Source organism: Phaenicophaeus curvirostris, chromosome 6 (genome assembly GCF_032191515.1).
Source record: "Phaenicophaeus curvirostris isolate KB17595 chromosome 6, BPBGC_Pcur_1.0, whole genome shotgun sequence".
Lineage (NCBI taxonomy): Eukaryota > Metazoa > Chordata > Aves > Cuculiformes > Cuculidae > Phaenicophaeus > Phaenicophaeus curvirostris.
In genome coordinates, this window is record NC_091397.1 from 11,299,944 (window position 1) to 11,326,160 (window position 26,217).

General features: G+C 39.6%; 1 protein-coding gene across 2 annotated transcripts in view; it reads right to left on the reverse strand.

The window, feature by feature from the left end:
* Positions 1 to 26,217, reverse strand: part of DIP2C (disco interacting protein 2 homolog C) — a 148,209-nt gene that overhangs the window by 110,915 nt on the left and 11,077 nt on the right. For both annotated transcript variants that reach the window (XM_069859320.1, XM_069859319.1), the window contains exons 3-5: positions 24,679 to 24,789; positions 6,411 to 6,536; positions 5,358 to 5,567 (exon numbers count right to left, since the gene is read on the reverse strand). In XM_069859320.1, the coding sequence (XP_069715421.1) occupies positions 5,358 to 5,567; positions 6,411 to 6,536; positions 24,679 to 24,789 (447 nt within the window). The remainder of the gene's footprint in view (positions 1 to 5,357; positions 5,568 to 6,410; positions 6,537 to 24,678; positions 24,790 to 26,217) is intronic.

The window sequence follows — 26,217 nt, forward strand, 5'->3', positions numbered from 1 at the left end:
GTAGACTTTACTATAACACCAGCTTTACAGTAACTTTTCCTCAAATGCAATTTTAAAGCATCTTCAAGAGTCTTAAACTTCAAATCATTGTAATTCTTGTCCATTTAATCCCAAATTCACCATCAACACAGATAACTAATTTTTATGGCTAAACATGCAGTAACAGGATGCTATATTAAATACCTATTTTGCATACTCTGCATTTTAAGATAGCAGTTAATGGACAATCATCATGAAATATTAAGACATGATATTAATGTCTGTAGTTGTTATTTCATGTTTATATTCATGAACTTCTTAAGGATTTAACATTATCACTCAACCAGGGTATCCAGCTGAGGAAAACATGAGACAGCTTTCATCATGCAACTCAAAACCATCTTGCATCTCATACATGTCCAGTTGAGCCTTTCAAGTCTGATCACTTCCACTGTTATTTTACGGAAACAAACCCCTTATACTGTGCTGTAAGTGACCAACTGAAGTATAATAGCTTCAACCATGAAGCTTATGCTGATAATTGTTTGAATAATGTCTTCATTATAGATGTCTTGTCATTATCAACTGTTTTAGACTTGGCACAATTTTTGCCCTTTCTTGCTAAGTGGCAAGAGCTTTTTAAAGGTCATGATTAAATTACCGAAAAACTAAGTCAATTAAAAAAATGCTGATGTTTGCCTTTTACCTTTTACTTATAAAGCAGTTTTGCTATACAAATAGGAGAGAAGATCACGACTAAAAAAATAATTATATGTAGTCAGTAATTAGTAACATGAAAAGGTATTTTCAAAGTTACCTATAATTGCTTACATCTTTTTCAAGAAATATTCCCATCTTTCAGACTTTACAAGGTAAACTGAACTGGGGTTAAAGTATCTCCTTTCAGGTTTTAGCACTGAGATTATATTTTTTTTTAATGTGAGGGAGAGAAGATACATGACTCAAAGCACCACAGAGCAGAGATGCTCTCTCTTCAGATCTACACACTTGAAACCAAATATTACTTTATAGCAGATGGTGCCAAATAAGGTGAAATGACATGACAAAGGGGCTTCCTGCTCTTTTGTAGGAGAGTTTCCTTTTAAACAAGCAGCACTGGCACTTAAAATTATTTACATTTCCATTAAGAAAAATCCTTATCCAGCAGAAGAACATTAAGGTTTGTCTTGCCCTGTTCCTTTATAGTGCCTGCTTAACAGATGTCTTACCATGGCAATATCTACAGCTGTAGGTTTTACCCATTAGATTTACCAATCCACGGTTGGTCCCCTTGTCAGTCTCACGCTTGGAGAAATGAAAGCCATTCAGACAAAAATTTGGCCTGAATGACTTCTAAAGAAAAATATAATTGTTGTGTATGTGAAATGTACCCTTTTTTGTACAGCATAGCCAATCCAGGCTTAGACTGTGAAAAAAATCTACACAGAGCTGGCTGGTCTTATGTCAGGTAACTTGAAGCACTATTTGAGGTTTAGTTAAGAATAATGATCCTGACACATCTGTTGACTAAACAGTAGAAACTGTGACAGCTGCATGACTTCAAAGCATTTCCTCCATCAAACATACATATTTGTGTCACCTTCTCTTCCCATCTCCTTCAACATACTTGCATTAGAAGATCACAGATAGAACAGCTGTTTCCAGTTAAGTCTCTCTTTATTTCTCCCACTGGAGTGATATAATTTACCCCATTTCATGAAAATCAGAAAGAACCAACAATACAGAGCACATTCACATAGGGAATGTTTCCCTCGAACAAGCTGTCTCTTCTGGCTGTCAGGGAAGGGAAATCCAGAGTCGGAGGTGTGGCTTTTTCCATCTGCTGTGTTTCTCCTAAATTGATGTCCAGGTGATAGAGTATTTTAAACTAGTCTCCTGTATTTCAAGCTAATTCTGGCTCTTAGAACAAATAAGAACTTTAAGGTTCAGTCATGCCTTATGGCACATGTTTTTATATTTACTTTATTAGACATGTATGTAGCCTTTAATTCGGATAAAGGCCTTTGATTTTCAAACAGAAACATATCTGAAGCATAAAAAAGAAGTATTAAATTCACCTACAGGATCAAAATTTTGTAGTGGCATGTTTAACTCTTCATATAAATTTACAGTCATAGGTAAGTGCAGCATGAATTTCATTACATGAACTTTCTGAGCTTTGGGATATGCTTTCTCTCCTTGATTTTTATATATGCATAGATCAACAAAACATATTACAGACAAATTAAAGACTAGAAATATATACAGTACTGACCTGAAGATGGGTGAAAACACTAGATATTATTCATATATTTCACTGTTTTGACCTCTAAGTCCAAGCATTACCCAACACAACTGTGAAACCCATGCCAAACAAGAGATTCTACCTGTAGCTTAGTACAAACACCTGAGCATCTTAAAGCTAAGAACAAACATTTCATAGACTCATAGACTCATAGAATCATATAACAGTTTGGGTTAGAAGGGACCTCAAAGATCATCTAGTTCAAACCCCCTGCCATGGGCAGGGACACCTCCCACCGGATCAGGCTGCCCAAGGCCCCATCCAACATGGCCTTGAAGACTTCCAGAGATGAGGCATCAACAACTTCCCTGGGCAACCTGTTCCAGTGCCTCACCACTCTCATGGTGAAGAAATACTTCCTCATGTCTAGTATAAATCTGCCCCTCTACAGTTTATACCCATTGCCCCTCATCCTATCACTGCAACCCTTTGGGAACAGTCCCTCCCCAGCTTTCTTGTAGCCCCTTCAGGTACTGAAAGGTTGCGGTAAGATCTCCTTGGAGCCTTCTCTTCTCAAGGCTGAACAAGCCCAATTCTCTCAGCCTGTCCTTATAGCAGAGGTGCTCCAGCCCTCGGATCATCCTTGTAGCCCTCCTCTAGACCAATTCATATCTGTCTTATGTTGAGGATTCCAGAACTGGACACAATACTACAGATGAGGTCTCACAAGAGAGGAACAGAGGGGTGGAACCACCTCCCTCGCCCTATTGGCCATGCTTCTTTTGATGCAGCTCAGGATACGGTTGGCCTTCTGGGCTGCAAGCACACACTGCCGGCTCATGTTGAGCTTCTCATCCACCAGTACCCCCAAGTCCTTCTCTGCAGGGCAGCTCTCAATCATGTGATCTCCTATCCTGTTTTGAAATTGGGGATTGCCCCATCCCAGGTGTAGGACCTTGCACTATATCATTAAAGGAATTTCCTGTTGCCCCATAAATTTATTTTTATCAAAACCAGCATCTTCAGAGTATGGCAGTATGTCTTCACATACGTACAGACAATTTCTGTCTTGCAGGCTGATCTGCTTCTGGAGAACAACTCCCTGGATCAAAGAAACATGAAGCTATGGGAATATATGTTTGTAATCAAGAACAAATTGTCTCCAGTAGCTGAGGAGCTTCAGAGAACAGGATTACTCTTCTCCCTTGCATTCTCTTCTATCAAAAAGGACTTTTCATCTATGATTACTGGCACATTGCCTCTGAAAGAGTAAGGCTATCTGTGCTAACATTCAAATCTATTACCTCTTAGAATACTTTTAAATGTGAAATCCACCTCCTCAGTTAGAAAGAAAGAAAAGAGCCATTTAATTTCAAATTCTTACAGAAAGCAGCTCAACCATGAAGAAATGCATCTTAGAGTCATCATCTGTGCAGCTGCTCTTACAGTTCCACTGTTCTTAGCAAAATCGTCTGATGGCAACCTTAAGATCATAGTCTGAATCTGTTAGCAGGTATCACTAATATCTGGTATCCAAATAAACTTTATATTACTACATCCCAGCTACAGTCCAATTAGAGATGTAAATTAAGGTATTCTACTGTCAGAACAAATAAAAATATGTATTAACTGAGATAAGCTTAACTGCTTCCTTCAAAGAAGAGATCTTTCCAGTCAACAGCAACAAGACAAAATAAAAGAAATAAAAGAAGTAGTATTTCTCCTCTTCTGCAGACTACTGCCATCTTGATTTAGCCCTATAAATGTTGTATTATTTATCGCAAACTCAGTGATTATAAAAGTAGACTTACTGTGCCAGATTTAAAATCACTGAAATGTCACATTATAAAGAAACTATATTTAAAGACACATTAAAACTTCGTGTGTGAGTAATGCAACCTTTTAGGGTTTGAATAAATTTAATTCTCTATGCTATAATTTCCTCTAGCATTTGGAGATGAAGTCACAAAAAATAACCAAATGCAGTGATTAATGCATTCAGAAATGTATGTGTTTCTTAAACAAGGCTCTAAGCTATTAATTTAGCATGAATTTAAGAGTACAATAGAAATTCTTCACTTGACTGCAATTCAGCAATTCCCAATCATGGTGAGATGGTTATACTTACATCAAGCTATACTCAGAGCAAAAAAAGGGAATATGGACTACTGTTCCAGCACATAAAATCAGGAACATTTAAGATGCTTTCATGTATCTTATTACATATACTTGAAAAGGCATGATCAGTTGAGGAGAAGTCACACAAAACTGCATTTCATATATGTAGTAGAATTGTAGCAAGGTTGCTTTACCTGTTGCAATATAGATTCCAACCAGTTTTCAGCAAGGCAACCCAAAATACACAGCCCCAGCACAAATGCACACAAAACAGATGCTTTGTACGATAAATAGCAGCTACCAGAGAATGAAGGGAAAACAAGACTTGCTTTCCATGTGCCTAATCGAATAGCTGCCTCATTTTGATGAAGACTAACGTCAATGGCACAATATTTAGAAATAATTAATGTCTGTGAAACTTAACCATAATGGAAAGAAAGCTTTGACTTCCTAGGATCTTTCTAAAGGATATAAACAAGCTGCTACTACTAATAATAACTCCCTTCTATGAAGGTACATAATTGTCTTTCTCAAAGATTATAATAGCTAGATAATCCAGTCCAAGTGTTCTAGATTCAATTAAGGGCAGAAAACAATATGCTTAAGAGGACCTACAGTTAACAGAATTATCAAAACCCACTCAAACTACATAATTAAAGTGGTGCAGCAGTAGGGAAAACTTGTATGCAAGCAATGCATGCTCTGATTTTCCTCACTGGCAGATCCTACAGACATCTTTTTTAGTGCTAAGTAATGGAAGTCATGCAACTGCACATTTTACAATATTTAGGAGTCAACTGCTAGACCGTGTTTGCCACAACATAAGTTTACCCATAAAACCAAATTGCTATATTTTTTTTTTATCTCACAAAATAAGAACATAGGACTTTCTCTCCATATAATATATGTAAATAGAAAAAAAAGAAGAAAATGCACAGGAAAGACTTCATACAGCAGCAGCATCTGAATGTGAGAGACAAAATGTTAAACATACTCAAAATGTGCATATACTAACCTATATGTGTTTGAGCCATAACATCAGCTAGCCTGTGTGCAGCACCACTGCCTCCACTTTGTGTCGAGGAGGAGGAAGTGGTTGACGTGGTAGAGCCGTGGATCGCTTGACTGATCCAATGTTCCATGTTTATACTCCCCTGACTTGAGGTGGGAGTTCCCTGGGAGTCGCCCTGTACGGAACCTTCATCTTCTGAACCAGAAGAAGTATCTAGCAATTAAAAACAGCCTGTTTACTTGCAGTGCTTTGGGGTTTTCTTAACAGAAATAAGGCATGTTCATATATCTAAAGATAACTGCCATTAAGAAAACTCATGAAGGTAGCCAAACACAATAAGAAAAGTCTGTGATACTGAAAGCCCTGAAATGAAGTCAATTGCTAACTGCGCACTGAGAGAGCTTTCCTGCTTTAATGCCATGGATTGTGTATTAATGTACAAAAATAAGGATAACAAGTGGTTTCCTTGAGAAATCTTGAGATTCTTCTCAAGAACTCCAACCATGTGTTAACAGTACAGAATACCCAACAAACTTTCCCAAGCTCACTCTACAAATTCTGCGAAAATCTTTTCCAATTGTGGGAAGTCCACTCCTCAGTGAGAAACAGAGTCCCAGCTGGATTCAGCGAGTATGAAAATGCAGGAGATGTGGGGTATTTTCACAGTCTAGTAGGTAAAAGAGCAGATACAATTGAAAAGGAATGGCACGACTGATTGTAAAGACAATGTTCCATTGTAGTATTAGGGAATAAACTAGAAACTTGAAAGGAACTTTGAGTCATAGAAGTATGACAAGCTTGCCATAGTTAGGTCATCATAAGACCAAAGGGACCAATGCCAGTTGAGGTACCACCAAGAGCAAAGCAATTGCACGAACTGTCCCAGTTGACTCTCCAACCATTCAGTTCACCTTCTCCTCTTCAAACATACCTCAATGCTATGCTCAGTGGGCTTCAAATGACATTTCCATTACTATCTATGCAGGCAGATTATCAGTTCATAGCAGCATAAAGAACCATTTTAAAAATGCTCATAAAACACACAGAGACACTCACCTGGAGGTGTGTAGGCATCCATTGATGTTTGCACCACCAATGAACGTCGTTTTGAGGGCATGGGGACTGCCATTTTCCTTTCTTTATGTTTGGCAAGGGCTGCCTGAACTGCTTCTGTGTGGACATCTGAAAGAAAAGAGAGATTTCAAGCTAGTGTTCAGACAGAAGTGAGCTATTTGTTTGTGCATTCAGTGCACCTGCACACTGGTTCGTTTGTATGCCAGCAAGGCTGAAAACGCATATCAAATGATGAAAGGCCAGGAACGCATGAGATCTCAGAGGGACTGTGTGAGTTCGTCTCACTGTAGAAAAAGCATCTATAGCAAAAAAAAAGTGCCGTACCAACAAACAAGCCCTTTGAGCTGTTTGACCCTCCCAGAACAGTGTTGCAGTATCTGAAAAGTAGGAACCCCACTCCCCCAGCACAAACCTGTTTCACCAAGAGCTGTTACTTCAGCAACCATTGCTGTTTTCAGAGAAAGCACAGTGCATTAACTTTGCCTGTTTTTTAAATGAATGAGGTTTTCAATTTATACACAAGTCACACAGACTGAGCAAACAGGAACATTTGCTTGAAAGGTAACAGGTATGTGAAATGCCACGATAGAAATGGCAGCAGGTCCCCCATTCCCAAATCCTCTTCCTGCCTCCTTCACTTGGCTTTATTCACAGAGAGCTAAGTATTATTAGGGTTGGCCCCAGGTGGAATGAGAAGAAAAAATGCAAGGCCTTGTGTTTCACAGGTGTGTGCTACACACAGCTCACATCAACCTGCTCCAAAACATCCAACAGATCCCTTCTCCACAGGGACATCCCTTTCACATATATATATATAACTGTCTGCCTCCCCAAGTCCAAAAAGGCCATTTACTGAGTCTGAAAGACACTAGTGACATGTTTTGATTAATTACTTTGTGTTGTGCAAGTATTTAATTACTACCACAGGTATAATTTGAAATAAGTCGGCCTTTAGTTTATACCCTGCACTATTTGTCTGTGTATTTTTATGGTTTGGGGACAAGGAGACTTTTTGCACACGGGGGACTGTATACAAAACACATGGCAGACAACAAAAGTCTCTTCTAATGATTAAAGAAGTTGCCACACACAACCACCTGGTACACAACTGAAAACACATTAGGCGTTGTCTTTTAACCAGTCACTGCTAGTCAGCTGTAGAAAAAGTTGCAAGTGGTAGGTACTATTTAGCTGTTCCCATTTGTGGACAAGGAGCATAGTGAAGAAGGTTTAATACAGAGTGATGCCACTTCTGCTGCTGCATCTGTTTGAAGACCACCCTTGTAGGCTGGTTTGGCAGCTGGTTTGGCAGCTGGTTTGGCACACTTGTGTGTTCATGTGCTGGCAGCTCTGAACAGGCAATGTTCCCCAGGAAAAGCCACAGGGTAGCAAAAAGTATGTATCTCTTCATTTAAAGAGGCTGGATCACATTGGTGTAAGTAATTTGTTTTAAGTAACAACTGGAAGGGATGACTGGAAGTGTTTGATGATCCACTCCACTGATGAGCCGCTATGTCTCATTTTTAAAATAGTGTTCCCTATTGTCTGCCAGGGTTTAAGCACCTCTCAGTGGAAGGACTGCAGGGAAGAGTAAGTCTAAGACAAAGAACATTATCAGCTGCTTCTGTGTGTGTTTTCTTGCCTTTGTTTTAAATCATGAAGAGGATCAGCATGTCAGTGAAAGCAAAGCAAGAAAATTAAACAGCAAAGCTGGAAAAGCACACTCAAAAGATAAGAGCACCACACAGCTGACAGACCAAAACAGAGGAAGACTGCATGCTAACATGAAACCAGAAAACAATTTCTCCCCTGTCAAGTCATTATTTTAAAGTGGAAGGTTTAAGGTCTTTTTATAATTAAAACGTGATAAAAAGTTTATGTGGAACCTATCAGGCTACGAAAATAAATAGTGTCTTTACCTAACAGCATGTCCCTGAGATAAATTCCTACCTGCTCACTCTACATCTATTCCAACAATGTATACAGGACTGGACATGCTCACTAACAGTTCTTCTTATCCAACAAACAGGGAAAATTCTTGGTTTTCCTTCAAAGGATAGCAATTAAATATTACGTAGTAAAAAATTAACTTTCACTTTAAAAAAAAAAAACCAACCTAAAACTCTACAGCAGTTTTTTTGACGAGAATACACTTTGCTGGTCAAGACAAGAAGAATTATTTGTGTATTAATGTGTTTAGGATTGTTTTTTACTGTAAGCATTAGGAGGGAGATGAGGTGTAAGTCAATTTTTTCAAAAGTTTTCTAAAGGAGGACAGCAAACAGAAAATCATTATTAAATTCTTAAGTGACAGCTGGACACTGACTCTTCACTTGCTAATTGTTTGATTTCTTTTTTGATGCTCTTTTGATCTAGAAGGTAAACTAATGAGCTTAATCAAAAAACAGTTTGCAGGGTTTTGATTTTCAAATGAGTCCATGGGAGTCCAGGAATCGAACTGTTTTCTTAATAAAGCACATGCCTGGTAAGTTTATTTGTAGTGGGTTACTGTGGAATAAACTGAACTAGACTACTAAAAAAAGCAACCCCAAAATGCCACAGGAAAGAAAACACAATGGAAAAGATAAGAAAATCTGAGTAAACAAGAGGGAACCTGACTGGGAAGAAGGAACACACACATACCTGCTCCCAGCCCAGCCTGCAAGGTCAACTATTCAGAAGGCATTATTCAAGGGTATGGAGGCTACTAAAAGAAAACAGGACACGTATCTCAAAAAGGCTGAGGACAGACAGTCCAGAGATGGTCCAGGAATTATCCGCAAAAGCTTAGGAAGAGAAGAAAAAGGGCAGCAGAAACATTCAACCTTGTTTGCAAAATCTTTTCACAACATTTTCTCCCAGGAATAAAACTCTTGGCTAAACAAAGTGTCTCTAATCATATAAAGGCTAAGGATTAGGTAAAGAATGAGTAACAGTCTATATAATTTATATAGCCTTCTTTTTGAATGAAAACCTATTAATGGGTTCTGAGGATGCTCTTCAACCTATCTTGACAGACTTCTGTAGGGTTGGACTCACTAAGCCAATGAACAGCATTCAAGCCATTAATACATAAAGACTTAAGTACTGAGAAATCAGCAAGGTTAAGGAAAGGCAGACTGATAGTTAAGAATTACACTTGAGAATAACTCAGGTTACAATATCTATCCTGTAACAACAGCAAGACAGAACAGTAAATAGCTTTGTTCCCACCAAATATCAGCCTTAGTTACGCACTTTTCATACTCATGCTTCACTTTTCTATAGGTTTTAGCTTTGAATTTCTGATCTACAAGCCAATTTGGCTCATGCATCACGAGGAATGAAAATACAAGTAGTCATCTCTTTTCATAGTTTTATGAAGCAGGGATTTAAACCTAAACTGAAACATATATTCCTTACCAAAGGGAGACCCTCGTGATTTGCTTCTCAGCAACTTTATGAAGAGTGTGGTAGACCTTTGCTTTTATCTTGGTCAAAGATAAGCTATGGTGTCCATCATACGCTATGTGACCCACTCTCTCCCACTGCTTGCCCACAATCTGTCAATAGCAGCTATTGAAAAAATACACAGAATTTATGCAAGAGATATTGGAAGCTCCTTGTTCACTAAATGAAGGAAATCACATTTGTAATACACACTGGAACAAACTGTAATGAGTGTAAGAGACATATCCAAGTTCCCTCAGGACAGGAAACTGCTTTTACCCCTGAACTCCATCAGCATAAAGGAGTTTGTATTCTCCACATATCACACAGAGCATCAGCAGAGAACATCACATCAGAATGTCAAACCGTCTTTGACTGGGTGATGCTCCTTGTCTTGCAAGTCTGACAGAAGTGTCTGAATTGTCTTCTCAAACCACTCCAGTACACTCAGGCTGAAAGGAATTAATCACATTGCGATTAATCTGCTTTAAGATACAGATTTTGTGTTATTTTTTCCTGAAAAAAAATAATTCAAATATGAAGTTTTTGTTCAGAAAAGCCACAAAATTAGGAGCTTTGATTAAAAAAATAAAAAATTCAACAAAAAACCCACTTCCCTCTCTTTCCTCAAAGTGATACAATTTCTCACCTAGTATAGAATTCTGATAAGAGTTTCAAACACATATATACCCTGATGCAGTTGCACTCAAGCCTTCTGAAAAAGTCCCAGGTCTAAGTGGAAAGAAAATCCTCTTAGGTGAAATGTTCTTTCATGTAGAAGTCTGTGACATTCTAACTACACCGCTACCGCTGACATTGCTACAGCTGACGAAACAGCTCCAGGTCCTGACCCTCCAAAGCACTCCTATAAGTAACAAAATCTTTATACTCTTCCCACCTGGCTTTTCCACAAGGAAGTCTCAAATCTAGAGCAAAGAGTAAAATACCACCACCTCTGTCTGCAGTACCAGGAACCAATGCAAGTTTCCTTGTCTGCTATTGCCCTCCCCTCTTTTAGGTTGACCAACCATATGTTGACTCAATAAATGGGAACAAGTAAAGGTGACATGCTAATTGCTTAACTTGTGCTGCTGCAATCAACCTCATGTTTCTTATTCAATCTGACACATTTCTTATAGGCTGCCTGAAAATATGCAGCAAAATTCAGACAAAATAGCTCTGTCCCCAGTCTTTTTTTCCGTTGCATTCAAGCATTTTTATTTGTTTATTCTCTCCCTTTACTTTCTATTACAGGATAGAGAGGGCAAGTGTCCTTCTGAGAGCAAAGTCAGTCAGTGAAATACAAAGGAAGTGGAATTGTAAAAAAAACACGTGGCAGAGAGACAGTTTCCCTTCAAAAGAAATAACAACCTGTTAAACAAGAGATGAGGCCTCAAAACAAGGGGTAGAGAAATTAAAACTGGCATTGAGAATGAGAGTCCATAAGCTCAGACTCCCAGAGTGATTACCCATGGCTTTGGTCACTGTGCTCCATAGCCAGAAACTCCCATCTCTTGCAAATAGGGGTAAATTCCTCATTACATCAGCAGGATGGACTGCCCAGCTTTCCCACGAGGTGCTCTGTTTGGCGCAGTCACTCTTTTCATCTCATTTTTCTTGTATAACTTGGCACAATGTCACACTCCCTGCTCAAATTAAAAGGCTTAGGGAAAAAAAAACCCTGACATACCATAATACACAGCGCCAGCTTGATATGTACGCTATGTTCTCCATGATCTTTCCCAGATTTATCCTTCTGTGTGATCTAAGGTTGTATGTTCAATACATCAGTGCATTTGACGGTCCATGGAAAAGTTAACAAGCCCAGATCTCTAATTCTGTGGAACAAAGTAACATCCCACCTGCACTGACACACTGCTCCGATGGAATTCCTCAGTGCAACAAACCAAAGGGAGACCAGAGAGTCAGTGGTCAGCACACAGCCCAGCCAAAGGGATGAGCCTGTGCTCAGATTGCTCAATTTAGAGTGCACAGCAACGCAAGAAGCAAACTATTCTCAAGAGGGAGAACAGGGCGACAGAGGACATGAGGGAAAAAACTGTATTATGTGCTGATAGGTGGGCAGTATGACTGGCTACATGCGTTAAAAGAGTAAATAATAATGCCCAGAAAAACTGAAGCAAACACTGTTAATTACAGATTACTTATACTGTTGATCCCTTTTTCACAGTGTTCTTTAACTGTTTATTCCCTACCTTTTTGACAACCTGGCACATAGTATTTTTTTTGATTGGGAAGATATTTTTCTATCTAGACAGAAGTTAAGTTGGCACATGGAAAGAGATCCTGCAGTAAGAAAAGTCTCTTTCTAAACTTTTACAGAAGTTTCTTCTGTAGAATATATTTTGTCGTCTTGTTGCACAAATGTATGCGTACTGAGAACAAGTGGTGACTTTCCACTGTGACGAGCTACGCCCCCCCAACTATTTACTTTGGGGAAGGCAGTATGTATGATCCTTCTGGGCTCAGATGAGCTCCACAACCAAATCAGCCTCCCTTTCCTAAATCAAGAAAACAGTTGTTGTGTAATGAAGAAGGTCAACCATTTCCACATAGAGCCATGCTTTGGTATCCTGTGTTTCTCTACAGCTGCTAGATGAGCACTCTTCTGAGTGTGCACCCTTGTTTGTCATGGAACATAACCCTGGCTTGCCCTTCACTTTATACCCCATGAGCAGGGATGTCCCATTCCTTACTTGGGCCAGACGTGGTGTCCTTGAAAGCTCAGAACTGTAACTGAGACATTTCAAATATGCTGCACATTCCAAGTCCTCCCACAGACTTTTGCAGCTTTTAGCAGGAGAATGAGTTTGCTCCTTTTTTATTCATCTCTTTTTTTTTAAACCCAAAAAACTATTCAACAAATTACAGTTGCATTCTTTCTCAATGTGGAGGGGTTGGTGTTTGGTTTTTTTCCTATATGAGTTTATCATGCTTCAGTGGCTTCCTTTACTCGGTATTAGCTGCATTTGCTCCATAGGCATGTCAAACATTCAACATACTGTAAGCAAAGTGATACCTCCTCACGGATCAGGGAGCTGGGTGTCAGTTCTGCATGGATCACGAAATAGGGTGCTCCTCCCATGGTAAACATCAGCTACATCAAATATTTCCACATTATAAAACTGTCCCTCACACCCCTTGCATAAAATACCTCAGCATAGAAAAGAAATACAGCGTCTTCTTTTGTGCTTAAATCAGGTCTTGCAGTTTTGTATCAAGTAGTTCTTTTTGCATCTAATTTATCACACAGACCTATTTCTTTTTAAGACAAGAAATTACATTTGCTGTAGACAGGAGTTGTGCACTGCCAGAATCATGATAGCAGAAGCCTGTTTCTACCTATGCTTCAGAAAAAATACATAACTTCTGTTGTTTTTGCTCAAGTAGTTAGTTTCCTGGTAATTATAAAGCCTTGATACCCAATCACCAGCTATTTAAGAAACACAAGTATAGGAAAACAAGCTGTTGCCTAATTTTGCTGTACAGATGCAGAATTATCTAACAGAGCCCCTACCAGCTTCTGCAGCCTGGTTTCCTGATTCTGAAGAAATGGTACTTCCATCCCTTCCTTCAGGAGACTTACCCCTGGAAGAAAAAAAAATGCTGGGAGGCATACCTAGATATGATCTGAATTCATCCACTTCATAGGTTTGTTCCTTTTCCCTCATGTAATTCCTCCCCCCTGAGCTATTTCTGTCTTTTTTTTATTATTATTATTTAGCCTTTGGAAACAAATCTTTCTTTCTTTGCTCTAGTAGCCAATACCTGCTAACATGACGATACAGTTGGAACCAAGGACTCTAAGAAAGTTTAGCATCCTTTCCTTTTACAGGGTAGTCCACAAACACAACTGACTCATTTGCAGAATGTCAGATTATTAAGATCAAGAACATCGATGCTCTGCAGTAATAAGCTGAGAATGTCAAAGGTTATTTAGGTACTTATAATGCGTATTTATGTATTATTTATATTGCAGTAGAGGATCAGCCCTTAAGTCAGAAACTTAACAAAATAAGTAAATCCACAAATAAGTCTGTCTCAGGGAAGTCAGCATCTGAGGTGGCATCAAGAGAAACAGCTGAAAACACAGGCAAAGAGACAGCTTGCAGGAGGCCATAGGAGCAAGGGCAGATATCACTGCATCAATAGATAGTACAACAGAAGAATCTCAACAGCTTCTGAGCTCTGACAGGAAGGCAACTCAAACTATGGCAAAACAGCAGTATCAAACCAGCACTACCAAAGGTGAATTTTGGCCGAAAATTCTAGATAAAGCAATGCTAAGTATAGCAATAGTATGCTAGGTAATTATAAAGAGGCAAGGTTGGCAACTGCTGCCTCACAGGAAACTAGTAGTTGAAAGCATTAAAGTCTCTTATGAGTTTAATCAGACCTTTGTTGAGGCTACCATGGAAACGAAGGATATACTGAGAATTCATTTCCTAATACGTGGCCTGTAAATACTCTGAGTAGAGATAATTTGGTAGCTACATCTATTGGAAATGCAATCAGGACGTACCAAATAGGATGAAACACAGTAAATGTGGCATCATCAAAACAGATTAGAGTTAGGCTTTGTCTTTTGATCGTCCTGCGCTGACAGCACTGACTTATTTTCAGGCAGATACAGGGCAAGTGATTTCATAAAAATTGCTATGTTCATCCAACACAGATCAGTCCTTAGAAAATCATCTCACCCCTGGGAATGTGAAAGTAAGTGAGCCCATATAATATAGGATCTTTGCAGTGTGAGATACTGTAATGAGGCAGTCTCTCAATACTTTCACAATCTCTCTGGTTATTAAGATAGGAAAGCACATACCTTGAACACTGCGACACCTAATTTCTCTCCAGCTGCAAGCAGGTGTGTGCATTCATGACAGCGAATACCCAACTGAATGCAAGAACATCTGCTCTGACACTCACTGATATGAGGGCTACAGAGGCTACTAAAAGAAATAAAACGTTGCTTACATTTCAAGAAATAATTTAAGTGTGTGAGTTTCAGTCCTTGGGATGTTTAGACTATATATACTGGGCCTCTGGTTTTTCTGGGAACTGGGGATACATGGATAAGCAGGGGAAAGTTCCGCTGACTTTTCATTAACTCAGGGCCAAATTTTGTTGACCTGCACAATTTTTGACAATGAAAGGTCAACAGTTTAGAAAACATCTGCATTCCCATGAACGCGTCACCAAAAAAAGCCTGCCTCTTTTTTGCAGCCAGCAAACTCCACCGGTGCAGGAAACTCTGCTCTGTGCACTCCATAAGGGGCTGTGCTGTCATTCAGCCACTGCTGAGTATCTCTGAGGATTTTCTGTCCACCTCCTGGTGCACTCATGAAGATGCTAGAAGCTTTGTATGTCCTCATGGGGTCAGAAAGCTTAATTCTAAAGAAGAAAAGCATGGTTCTCATCTCCCACTTCAGATAGCAATGTTGATAATCTACAATTCTGAGTGGAAAGAAGGTAAAAGCTGAACACAAAGCTGGCAAAGCTGTATGGGCTGGCTGTGAATCACAGAGGTTATGTGATTGAAACATAGGACACCAAAAGAGAAGACTGAACTCTCTATGACTCCACTCCTAGTTTTATGAAAGACATAGTTTTTGATTTACTTCAGATTTTTTAGCTATTATAAAAACGTTGATATTAAAATGTTTTACTCTAAACTCTAAGATTTAAACCTATATTAACTTTACTCGTATGTGAAATAAAGAAACAACATGCGGGTCTCCCACTAATAACTTCCATCCCTCCATGTATTTATTATCTCATTTGTAATGCAAGTTGGAAGTCAACTTCACATAGTGACTTCATCTCAGGCCCCCTTATTATATGACCTTAAGTAAATCAACTTTCTATTTGTTTCTCTCTGGAGATCCTTGAATAATTTTCCTCAAGACCGCTGCAATCATACTTACAAATTTTTCTGCTGGGTCAAAACCAAAGATGTGGTCATATAAATTACATCTTTGCAAAAGTTTTTCTTCAACTTCTTTTTTGTCTCGATTGAGTCGTAGCTTGAAATTAAGTTTCTAAGTAAGCTAAACCAAATAGGAGATCAACTGGTTTCTGAATAAGTGTATCTACAGCCAGATTAATTACTTAATTCAAATTAACATTTCCAAGTATCCCTCGCTCACCTGAAGGGTTAAAATAATCTTTGTTTTATGATGAGCCACCTTTATATATATATATATATGGAGTCCCATCTTGATACATAACACATTCATCACATTTTCCCTTCTCCTTATTCTCTGGAGTACTCTTAGATTATAAGGTCTCACTAAAAATGATTCTTCAAATTGTTCCATTATATCCTTTCCTCTGCCATGCACTGTAACTCTCATATTCTCATAGTGTAATTCTTCTTTTTGACAGTTCTTGCAAGACTGCAGAATGAGATCTTGAATGTCTTTTCAAAAATGCAAATATAAACTACTCATATAATTTAATATCACTATGAGATAAGCTGCATACATGCACTGTCCTCAATTCTTTGCTACAGTTCATATACGCACTTACGGCATATGGGAACAAACACCTGGTAAAGCACATACTGAAGCTGCTAGAGCAGAGTAGCTCAGCAACCTAGGGTCTGGTGCCAACTGCTCCTCTACGATTTGGGTCTACAGGGACTATTCCTTCATTGCAAGCTCCCTCATTTCAAATGTCCCTCACACTCAGCCTGGAATGACTTGTTTTGAAGTTCCATGATTTCATGCTCAGTATAAGCTGTTCAGTCTTTTCCCTATTGAACCACAGTGTGGGAAAGGTGGTTCAGGAATTTGAGCCAGGAGAGCTGTACTTATGATACGTTTGTTTTGGCAAAATCTCCAAAAATCTCCTATATTAAGATATCTCCTAAAAGAAGTGCTGAGTGTGCTCATGAAGCAAGCTGTTCTCTGCAGTGGCGGGATGTCAGGGGCAGGGGTTGGCAGCCCTCCAAGAATGGTGTACCAGATTGACTTTTTCTTTCTCATCTTCAGAAGTTTAATGTATGGGATAAAAATAACCAAGAATGAGTGGGAGAAGGGAGATACTCCCTCTCGAGTCTCTGGGTATGACAGCCACCTTACCAGCAGTATCCTTCCTCTATGCTACCAGCTGAGGGATGCGGATTCCACAAATGGTATTTCTCAAAATATTCCATTTCTCAGCTCCCAGCTCTATGTTCATCCACTGCTGTGTCTTTCACAATCTGTCCACATGCTTCATGCAGCACAAGTGCTCTCATCTGCTGGTCTTTTCTCTAGGACACTGTGGACCGTTAGAGATGGAGGTAGTGCAATTTTACTTATGCTGCAACTTCCCACATCATTTCTGACATCTGGAAAACTCTGTTTTTAGAGCTCACTGGCCTCATTCTTCTTAAGTATTACAGTTGCTCCAGGCAGTGCAGAACATTGGTCATCTTCAAGGCCTCTTAGAGACTTCATGAGAAACAAGGGACTTAATAAACTTGGCTCAACCTATCTGTCATATCCTCATCTCAACAGAGGACTCTACAGCAGAGATTATAGAGCCAAGAGCTGTTATCACATTCCTAACACATACACACGTATTTATGCATATTACATTGCATTCCCTATCACTAAATACTGATTTTATTATATTTTACTTTTTATTGGTGCATACTATTTATGTACTTCTATAATATTCTTTCTGTTTGTTTGTTGTTTTTTTTACTGACAGGAGCTATAGAAACAGTAAACACAAGGTTCTGGCACATGAGACAGTGCTCTGGATTTCAGTAGTGGGAGGGAAAACTGAAGCGCTTTGTTCTGTTATACTCTGAAGGCCACAGGCCTGTCCCTTTCTCACACACACACAGACAAGAATCCCACAAAAGCACTTGGCTGGAAAAGACCCACAGGATCATCAAGTCCAACCATTCCTATTAATCACTAAGCCAAGCCCCTCAGCATCTCATACACCCGTCTTTGGAGAAATTAAGTTGGTAAGAACCTGACGTTCCATTTCTCCATGTGTTGAACAGCCAGTTGAGGAAGGATAACATACCTGTTCTCTGGAGAGGACTTTCTCTGCAGGAGAGTTTTTCTCTGATCCCCGAAGGCCATGGCTGGCTGAGAAATGCAGATCTGAGTGAGGTACGCTGTGATCAAGCAAATAATTTCTGATCACGAGGACCTGCCCAGTTTACCTGCGGGGTATCTGATAGGGAACTGCCACAAGAGTAGATGCTGCTGTACTGCCCTGTAGCCTTTATGTGGCAGTAGAGCCCAGCTCTGCTTCAGGCCACTAGAACAGGGAGCCCCAGGTGCCTAGTCAAACTCTAGTAGCAGAATGACTTCAGGGCTACACTGTGGTGAGGTTACAGATCACCATTTTAAGCTCCAAATCAGTAAGACTGTTTTTCCAAAAGAGAGACAGCCTATATGATGGTATTAAATAATGGTGGCAGAAGCTTCAGGTCCTTCTACAAAGGATTTCAATGTTAGCAGGAGGAGAAAATAGCCAACACCAACCAGGGAGCAAACAGGTCCCTGGTGACTATAAGGAAGGCATGTAGGGCAAACATTCTCTGAAAATCTCAGTATTTGACTGAGTTAGGTAATTTAGACAGCTTGATAAGACCGTGGAAGACAAACCATTGAGCCTACCTACTTGCTTACTCCACCACGTAATTCTTATTCCCTTATCTCAACACAACATAGGATTTGTAGCTTCCAAAAGTATTTGGAACTTCCAGACTGCACTAAGGAAACAAAGCTGTGTGTCCAATTGCAGCTATATATACATGACCATTAACTTCCTACTCAAGTCTGTGCCTGAATTTGCAGTCACATCACTAGAGCCAGATCAAGCCAAATGCTGACACCTAATTCTACATAGAGACAGAAGTGAAGTGCAAGCCAGTTTTCCTTTGACTGTGATTTTTTGCCTGAAAAGCCACTGGCCAGAAAAGCCTCTTGGCAGAAGTTACTGATCCAGCCTACAGCAACATATGGCTTCAGTGTCATCTTGAGCCCCCGTGTTATAGTAAAGGCAGTGGCTAAGGAACAGCAGCTGCTAAGAGAAAAACATTGCCATGATCTGCACTTGGGAAACCTTTCCAAGTACTCTTTCTAAGTGAGTAAATAGTAAGAGAATTTTTATATTCAGTGGTAAACAAATAAAAAATGCTTTTGAATTCATTTCAGCTAAACTAGCTGCCACATTTGTATAAAGTAAATAATATAGCTTAACTTTGCACTTATTCAGTTACTACACTTAAAGCATTATCTATTTCTTTAGACATCAAAAAAATTATCAAAGAAGCTGATGTTTTGAAACATAATGGTTTCAGGATCCCTTCCTGTATAAAAAGAAGCAGCCAGGAAATTTTAAACTTTGGGCTTTGAAGAATTAGACTAAATTGCCACTGTAGGCTGAAATCTAAAATAACAGAATCACAGAATCATTTAGGTTGGAAAAGACCTGTTAGATCACCAAGTCCAAGATGAAACCCTAACGCTGCCAGGCCTACCACTAAACTATGTCCCCTAAGTGCCACATCTACCTGTCTTTAAATATCTCCAGGGATGGTGACTCAAACACTGCCCTGGGCAGCCTGTTCCAGTTCCTGACAACCCTTTCAGTGAAGCAGTACTTCTCAATATTGAATTTAAACCTTCCCTGGCACAATTTGAGGCCATTTGCTGTCATCCTATTGCTTGTTACTTGGGGGAAAAGACCAACACCCACCTCACTACAACCTCCTTTGAGGTAACTGTAGAGAGAAGTACTGTCTCCCTTCAGTCTTCTTTTCTCCAGACTAAACAGCCCCAATTCCCTCACCCACTGCTAACAAGACTGGTGCTCCAGCCCCTTCACCAGCTCTGTTGCCCTTCCCTGGACACGCTCCAGCACCTCAATGTCTTTCTTATAGCAAGGAGCCCAAAACTGAACACAGGATTTGAGGTGTGGCCTCACTAGTAACATGTACAGGGAGATGATCACCTCCACAGTCCTGTTGGCCATGCTATTTCTGATACTGTGATCACTGTCTACCTCAAAAATCAATAATGATAATAAACTGAGGGCCATACCAGCCTAGGAAGTTTTCTCTTAACATCTTTCATCCAGGCCCCAAGGTAACTTCCCTAAGAAGTGTGTTCAGTCTGCATATTGGGCCTTCTATTCCCTTCAGAAGGGAGTTTCTTATGACAAAGACCCATCTTATTTTTTCCTCATGGAAGCAGTTTTGATGCAGGGCAGTCTAACTTAACCTTAATGACATCTTCAAGCTAGATCAGCCATCATATTCACTGTTCAGCTGCAACTGCAGAGCCTTTACCTATTATGGAAGGGCACCTGGAAAGGTGGAGTAGTTAGGAGATAATCTAATTATCTTAAACTCATAAATGTATCAGGAATATTTAAGAAAAAAAAAGCAGCTTCCATAAACTCAGAGTCAACTCCATTAAGAATATAGAAATCATAGAAACCATGTTTTCAAAATTATAGTGCTGAAAAATTATGTTACAACATTAATGGAATAATAATAATAATAATAATAATAATAATAATAATAATAGTAGACTCCACTGAGAAAGCAGGTAAGGGTTTAAAATGTCACTGCCTGACATTTTCCATAATAAAAGAGTGTAAGTTGCAGGTGATATTAGTGGCAGCAATGATTTTGAGTCTCCAAAGAGAGTTCATTAAACAATCTTCGCTGACATCTGAATTTATGGAAAAAGCAAAAGCATGGAAGGAGATTTGGACAACTTTCAGGATAGACTGCCAGTTAGGAAAACCTTACCAAGAACAGATAGAAAAAGACTTTGTGATCAGAGTTGGAGTAGACGATTTGTTTGCAGATGTTAATAGAAATAAATTGTGCAAAAAAAAAACAAGGAAGAGAAATGTTTTTCTAGAAGTGAATTACTTATTGGTGAAAGACTGTGTTTTGGGCCTTTTCCAAGAAGATGTGCCAAATATGACAAAAGCATTGAAACTGGGTAACAGCTAGGATCAAATAGTCACCACATGATCAGAGAAGAGATGCTGAAGTATTAAGCACAGCAAAACAACAAGCGAAACAAAGGTTTCTATCTGAAGCAAATCTGAATCGGAAGATAGGATAATCAGAAAGAAATCTGACTTGCAAGTTCATAACCTGCAGTAATAGAGAGAGTATGAGTCATGAGACCAAGAAAGAAAGAGACTTCACATCTTGCATGGGAAAGATACAGAAAAGGGATAACAAAATTCAGGACAGGAACACTGCACTGTATCTTAAATTTGAAAAAGATGTTCTGATACCTTTTCAAAATTGAAATCTAAGTTTACATGTACCTTCATTGACATGTGATAAATGCAGTTTTCTTTCAAGTGAGTGAAGATGCAGTAGCTATTCAACCCACTTTGCTGGGGAGCTTGGTGACTTGCTGAGGAGCCATGCTACACAGCAAGCAAGGCAGGAACTAAAAGACTTGCCATGAGCCATAAGCCCCCCAAATACTGTTAAGCTTTGCAGTTTAAATAGCAAGGACATTTTCAGAGCAGCAAGAGAGATCTAAATTTACAGTATAGTCCTGAGTTTCCTAAGATGAGACTCTTGCATCAATAATGAGCAACCCTTTGCACTCAGTTCCTTACTTCTCCTCTCAGCAACACAGTTTGCGTCCTTATTATTGATATAATCATTACAACGCTTTGCCTCTTTCCTAAAGCAGAACCTTACATACCATTTCACTGAACAAATCTCTTCCTTTTAAGGTAGCAGGTAGCAACTGAAACTGAGAAGCAGCAACACCAACTCAGAGCACTCCTAGGATATCGGAGAGGCACACAGGGAAGAGGCACATGATGTCTCCTTTCACATCCATCCCCAAACAGACATCTTAGCTTACAAATAGCAAACGTAGCTCAAGCAGATGTCTTTAGGTGCACAGTCAAATATGCAAGTTTTTAACAGAACTGCTCTGGAGAGTCACAGCTTGGAGGTCTGAGGACCTCAGGTTGCACACACACAAACCAGACAACTTCAGGAATAGCATTTTTACCTGTTTAAAAACACTAGGCAGAAATCAGTTTTTAATGTAATGTGGGAAGAGCTTCTAGGGACTTATATATCAACAAATTACTATGCAGATCCCACAACCACTATTCAATGCATAACTGACAGCATGTACAGTGTAAACCCAAGGTTTCTGAGGGGAGAGGGGAGTTTTTCAGATTTATAAGAATGGTCTGGACATACAGGAACTTTCTCTGCCAACATTTATCATTTCACTTTCCTTTAAATAAGATTGGCAAACTCTTTGACTAAAGGAATAAATCAGAGATATGTTACAAAAGGTTTGACAAGGAGTTCTCCTGATTCTCCAGTTGTGTCAGCACAATGAGTCTGACTGCATCCAGCAAGATGCATCTCAAACACAATCCAGAATTTCTACAGTTGGCTGCACAGCATCCTCCACAACCATCAGCCCCTGGCACCCGACTCACAGCTCGCAAGGGTCTCTCTGCCATAATGGTTGATAGATGCTGCTGTCTTATTCTGCAGCTGCAAGAGAGGCAGCATTAGTCAAACCAGCCTGTGGCCTCTGGCAGCAGCAGAAACAACAGCTGAGCACACCCACCCTTCACCCAGATAAGGTGCAGTACATGAAATTTATGCCTTCAAATTTAAGATTAGAGAAGTAACTGAAGAGCTCACTTCTTCAGTCATAAACAACTTCACTTAGTGTTATATCTGGAGCAGCATCGTGAAGAGATTTGCATTCCATTCATTTTGAATGAGATCTTACCCTTTCATTCAGGTCTGAAATTAATTTTATCTTCCCTTAATTAGTGCCTCTATTTAAGACATAATGATGTTCCCAACTTGCTGTACTTCAAATTAAATATTTTTCTTATGGCATTCACAGAACCAGAATCAGTTCAATAAAATCCAGCTGTGCTACAGAACCATAGACTGGTGGGGGTGAGCAGGAACCTCTGGAGATCATCCAGTCCAACAGCAGATTTCTTGGGGCCATGTCCAGTGGGTTTTTTAATAGCTCCAAGGATGGAGACACCACATGTGCCAGTTCTTAACCACTCTAAGAATAAAAAAGTCATTTCTCATGCTTAAATGGCATTTTTCATTTTTCAGTTTGTGTCTATTGTGTCCTGTCACTGAGAACCACTGAAAAGAATGTGCCTCCATCTTCTTTAATTCCTCCATCAGGTACTTATCTTATAAGATCCTCCTGAGCCTTCTCTTTTCCAGGCTGCACAACCCCAGCTCTCACAGCCTCACCTCACATTTCAGAGACTCTGTTCCTTAATCATCTCTGTGGTTTTTTGCTAGACTTGCTCCAGTATGTCCGTTTCTCTCTTGTACTGGGGAGCCCAACACTGGACCCAGCACTCCAGTTGTGCGTCACCAGTGCTGAGCAGAGGAAAAGGATCATCTCCCCTGATCCGCTGGCAGCTTTCCTCCTAGCGTAGCTGTTGGTCTTCTTTGCCATAAGAGCAGTTGCTAGCTCATGTTTACCTTGTAGACCACCACAACTTTGCTGCCAAGATGCTTTCCATCCAGTGAGCATCCAGTCTATCTGGGTGCACGAAGTGATTCCAGGTGCAGGACTTTAAATTTCCCTTTGTTAGACTTCACTAGATTCCTGTTTGCTCACTCCTCCAGCCTGTCCAGATTCCTCTCAATGACATTACTCCCATTTGGTGTATCAACCACTCCTCTGAATTTGGTATTACCTGCAAATGTGCCTCAATGGAAAGGTCCCTAATGAGGCTTTTAAGAAGTACTGGAGCCAATATTTACCCCTAGAGTACACCACTAGACGCTGGTGTGTAGCTGGATTTTGTGCTGGTGATCATAACTCTCAGCTCAACACTTTAGCCAATTTTCAGTCCACCTCACTGTCCATTTATCTAATTGATATTTTACTGGTTTGCCAATAAGGATGTTACGAGAGACACTGTCAAAAGCCTTACTAAAGTCAAGGCATACAACATCCACTGCTCTTCCCTCAACCCCCAAGTCTGTGATCTCATTGTAGAAGGCTATTAGGTTGATCAAGCACAGACAGACCAAGCTAACAAGATGACTTTGTTGTCCTTCATAGATTCAAAACCAGTTTTGGTATTATTTGCTCCATCACATTCTCAGAGACTGAGGTGAGGCTTACTGGCTTGCTGTTTCCCAGATCATGCTTCTTGTCATTCCTGAGAAAAGGAATGAATCGTGCTTTCTTTCAGTCCTCAGGAACCAACCTTGATTGTCACAACCTTTCAGAAAATTGAGAGTGGCCTCACAATGACATCGGCCAATGATGCATCCCCATCATGTCCCATGGATTTGTACCTGTTCATTTTGATCAAATATTCCATGTCTTGATTCTGCTTCCGGAGGGTAGGTTTTCATTGTGGAAGGCTTTTCCACTGGTCTCAGAGGCCTTGGATTCCTGAACGCAAATCTCACCAGGACGCAAAGAAGATATTAAGTATCTTGGCCTTTTCCAAGCCCTTTGTCACCCAGTTCCATGTCCCATTTAGCAATGGGCCCACATTTTCCCTACTTTTCCATTTGCTGCTGATATGCCTATAGAAGCCTATCTTGTTGCTCTTCGCATTCATCATCAGCTTCAACTCAAGATGTACTTTGGCATTGTAACTCTAGCCCTGCGTGCTTGGATGGCATCTCTGTAATTGTACCACAAATATTTCCCATGTACAGCTACTACATGGGTTTACAACAAAATTCTTTATTAAAATGCAAAGAACAGAACCAGACATTTCAAATTTTCATTCCAATTCTGCAGTCTTCAGTTGTACTTACCCGATCTATAGCGTTCATCCCGTGACCCTGAGGACCTACGACGGTGATAACGAGAGGAAGAGGATGGAGTAACAGGAGTTCGACGTTCTTGTGGTAATGCCTGGTCCACCCCTGCATTAATGAAAGGAAACAATAGTTCATTCTGATTGAATTCTAGAAGCTCAATGGTAAGGAGGAGTTCAGTCTAGAAGCAGAAAATGAACATTCAGTGGCTAAACCATGTCATGTCAATTGATTACACAGTACTTGCCTCTGTTCAGCTTTTCTGTTGTGGTTATTTTCCTGGTTCTCTCTAAGACAACCTTTTTCCAGGATCACAGACTACGTAAGAAGAGCATACAGTCAGCGTGGCGATTTTTTAGTTATTTATATATTCACAAACAGTTGACCCTTCATAAAATAGTTTTCAGGAAATATTTCAATGTGCTAATAAAGGTGGACACCCATGTGATGGATCTTTAAGCTTTACTGAATATAAGCTAAATCCAGTTCCTAACAAGACTTAGCCAGTGTGTACTATGTAAAACCTCATGCGGTTGGATGATATCAGCTGATGACAACACAATAGTAATCTATGGAAACCAGATACTCTGTGGGAAACAAGCTATATTATTATATATAGTCATTTTCAGCTACCAAGGGCTGGAAAGCAAAAAATAACTGCACCAAACCAGGCTGAAAATACTAATCCGTTCCAGCAAAACAACAAAAGTAACTCAGCCTTTCAACATCTGCATCTGCAGCATTTCAGTATGCCAGCCCTAAACGTCCAGTATTTAAGATTGAAATCTTGTATTCATCCCTTTTTCATACTGAATTTGTTTGTTGGTTTTTTTTCCTAAATAGGTATTTTCTTGAAGGTTCTTTCAACAACAGTAGTGGTGTTAACATTGTATATAAACACTTCTAGAAACTAAAGTTTCTTGACAACTTCCAGAAAGGAGTGAACTGAATTACTTAAGCAGGAAAATTCAAACAAACAACAGGAAAAGAAAGCACACCTGCATCTGTAATAGTGACATATTACCCTGCTTTCTTCCAGGGAAGACGCTGGGCAGGCAAGCCCAGTAAGGGATGCATTCAGCTTAGAGTTAATAAAGTGCAGAGCCTCAGGCACTGTGATGCACAGGGGCAAAACCCCAGAAGTACCTAAATAAATGAAATTAATTCTTTCCTGTTATTATTTTTTGCCTTTAAAAAGTAGATTCATGCTCTGTGTGACTGTAAGGACAGAAGTAAAACTGGCCTCTTGCACCTAGAGTTTTTAGTAGGAAAGATCTGTAAAAATTATGTAATTAAATCATTAAGTATTCAAATGGATTACTAATAAAATTAGTAACTAACAAAGCTTGGGAATATATTAATATTTTGTTGATTAAAATTTAATTGTAAAAACTCTCCACTGCTATTTCTGAACTATCTAGTGGCTGGTTATTGGAGAGTGATAAGAGCTCACATTTGTGGAAACAAGAATTCTTGTGTAGAATACAGAACAACTGAAAATGTTATGTTGATTTCACTCAGTCTCCATTATGCTTC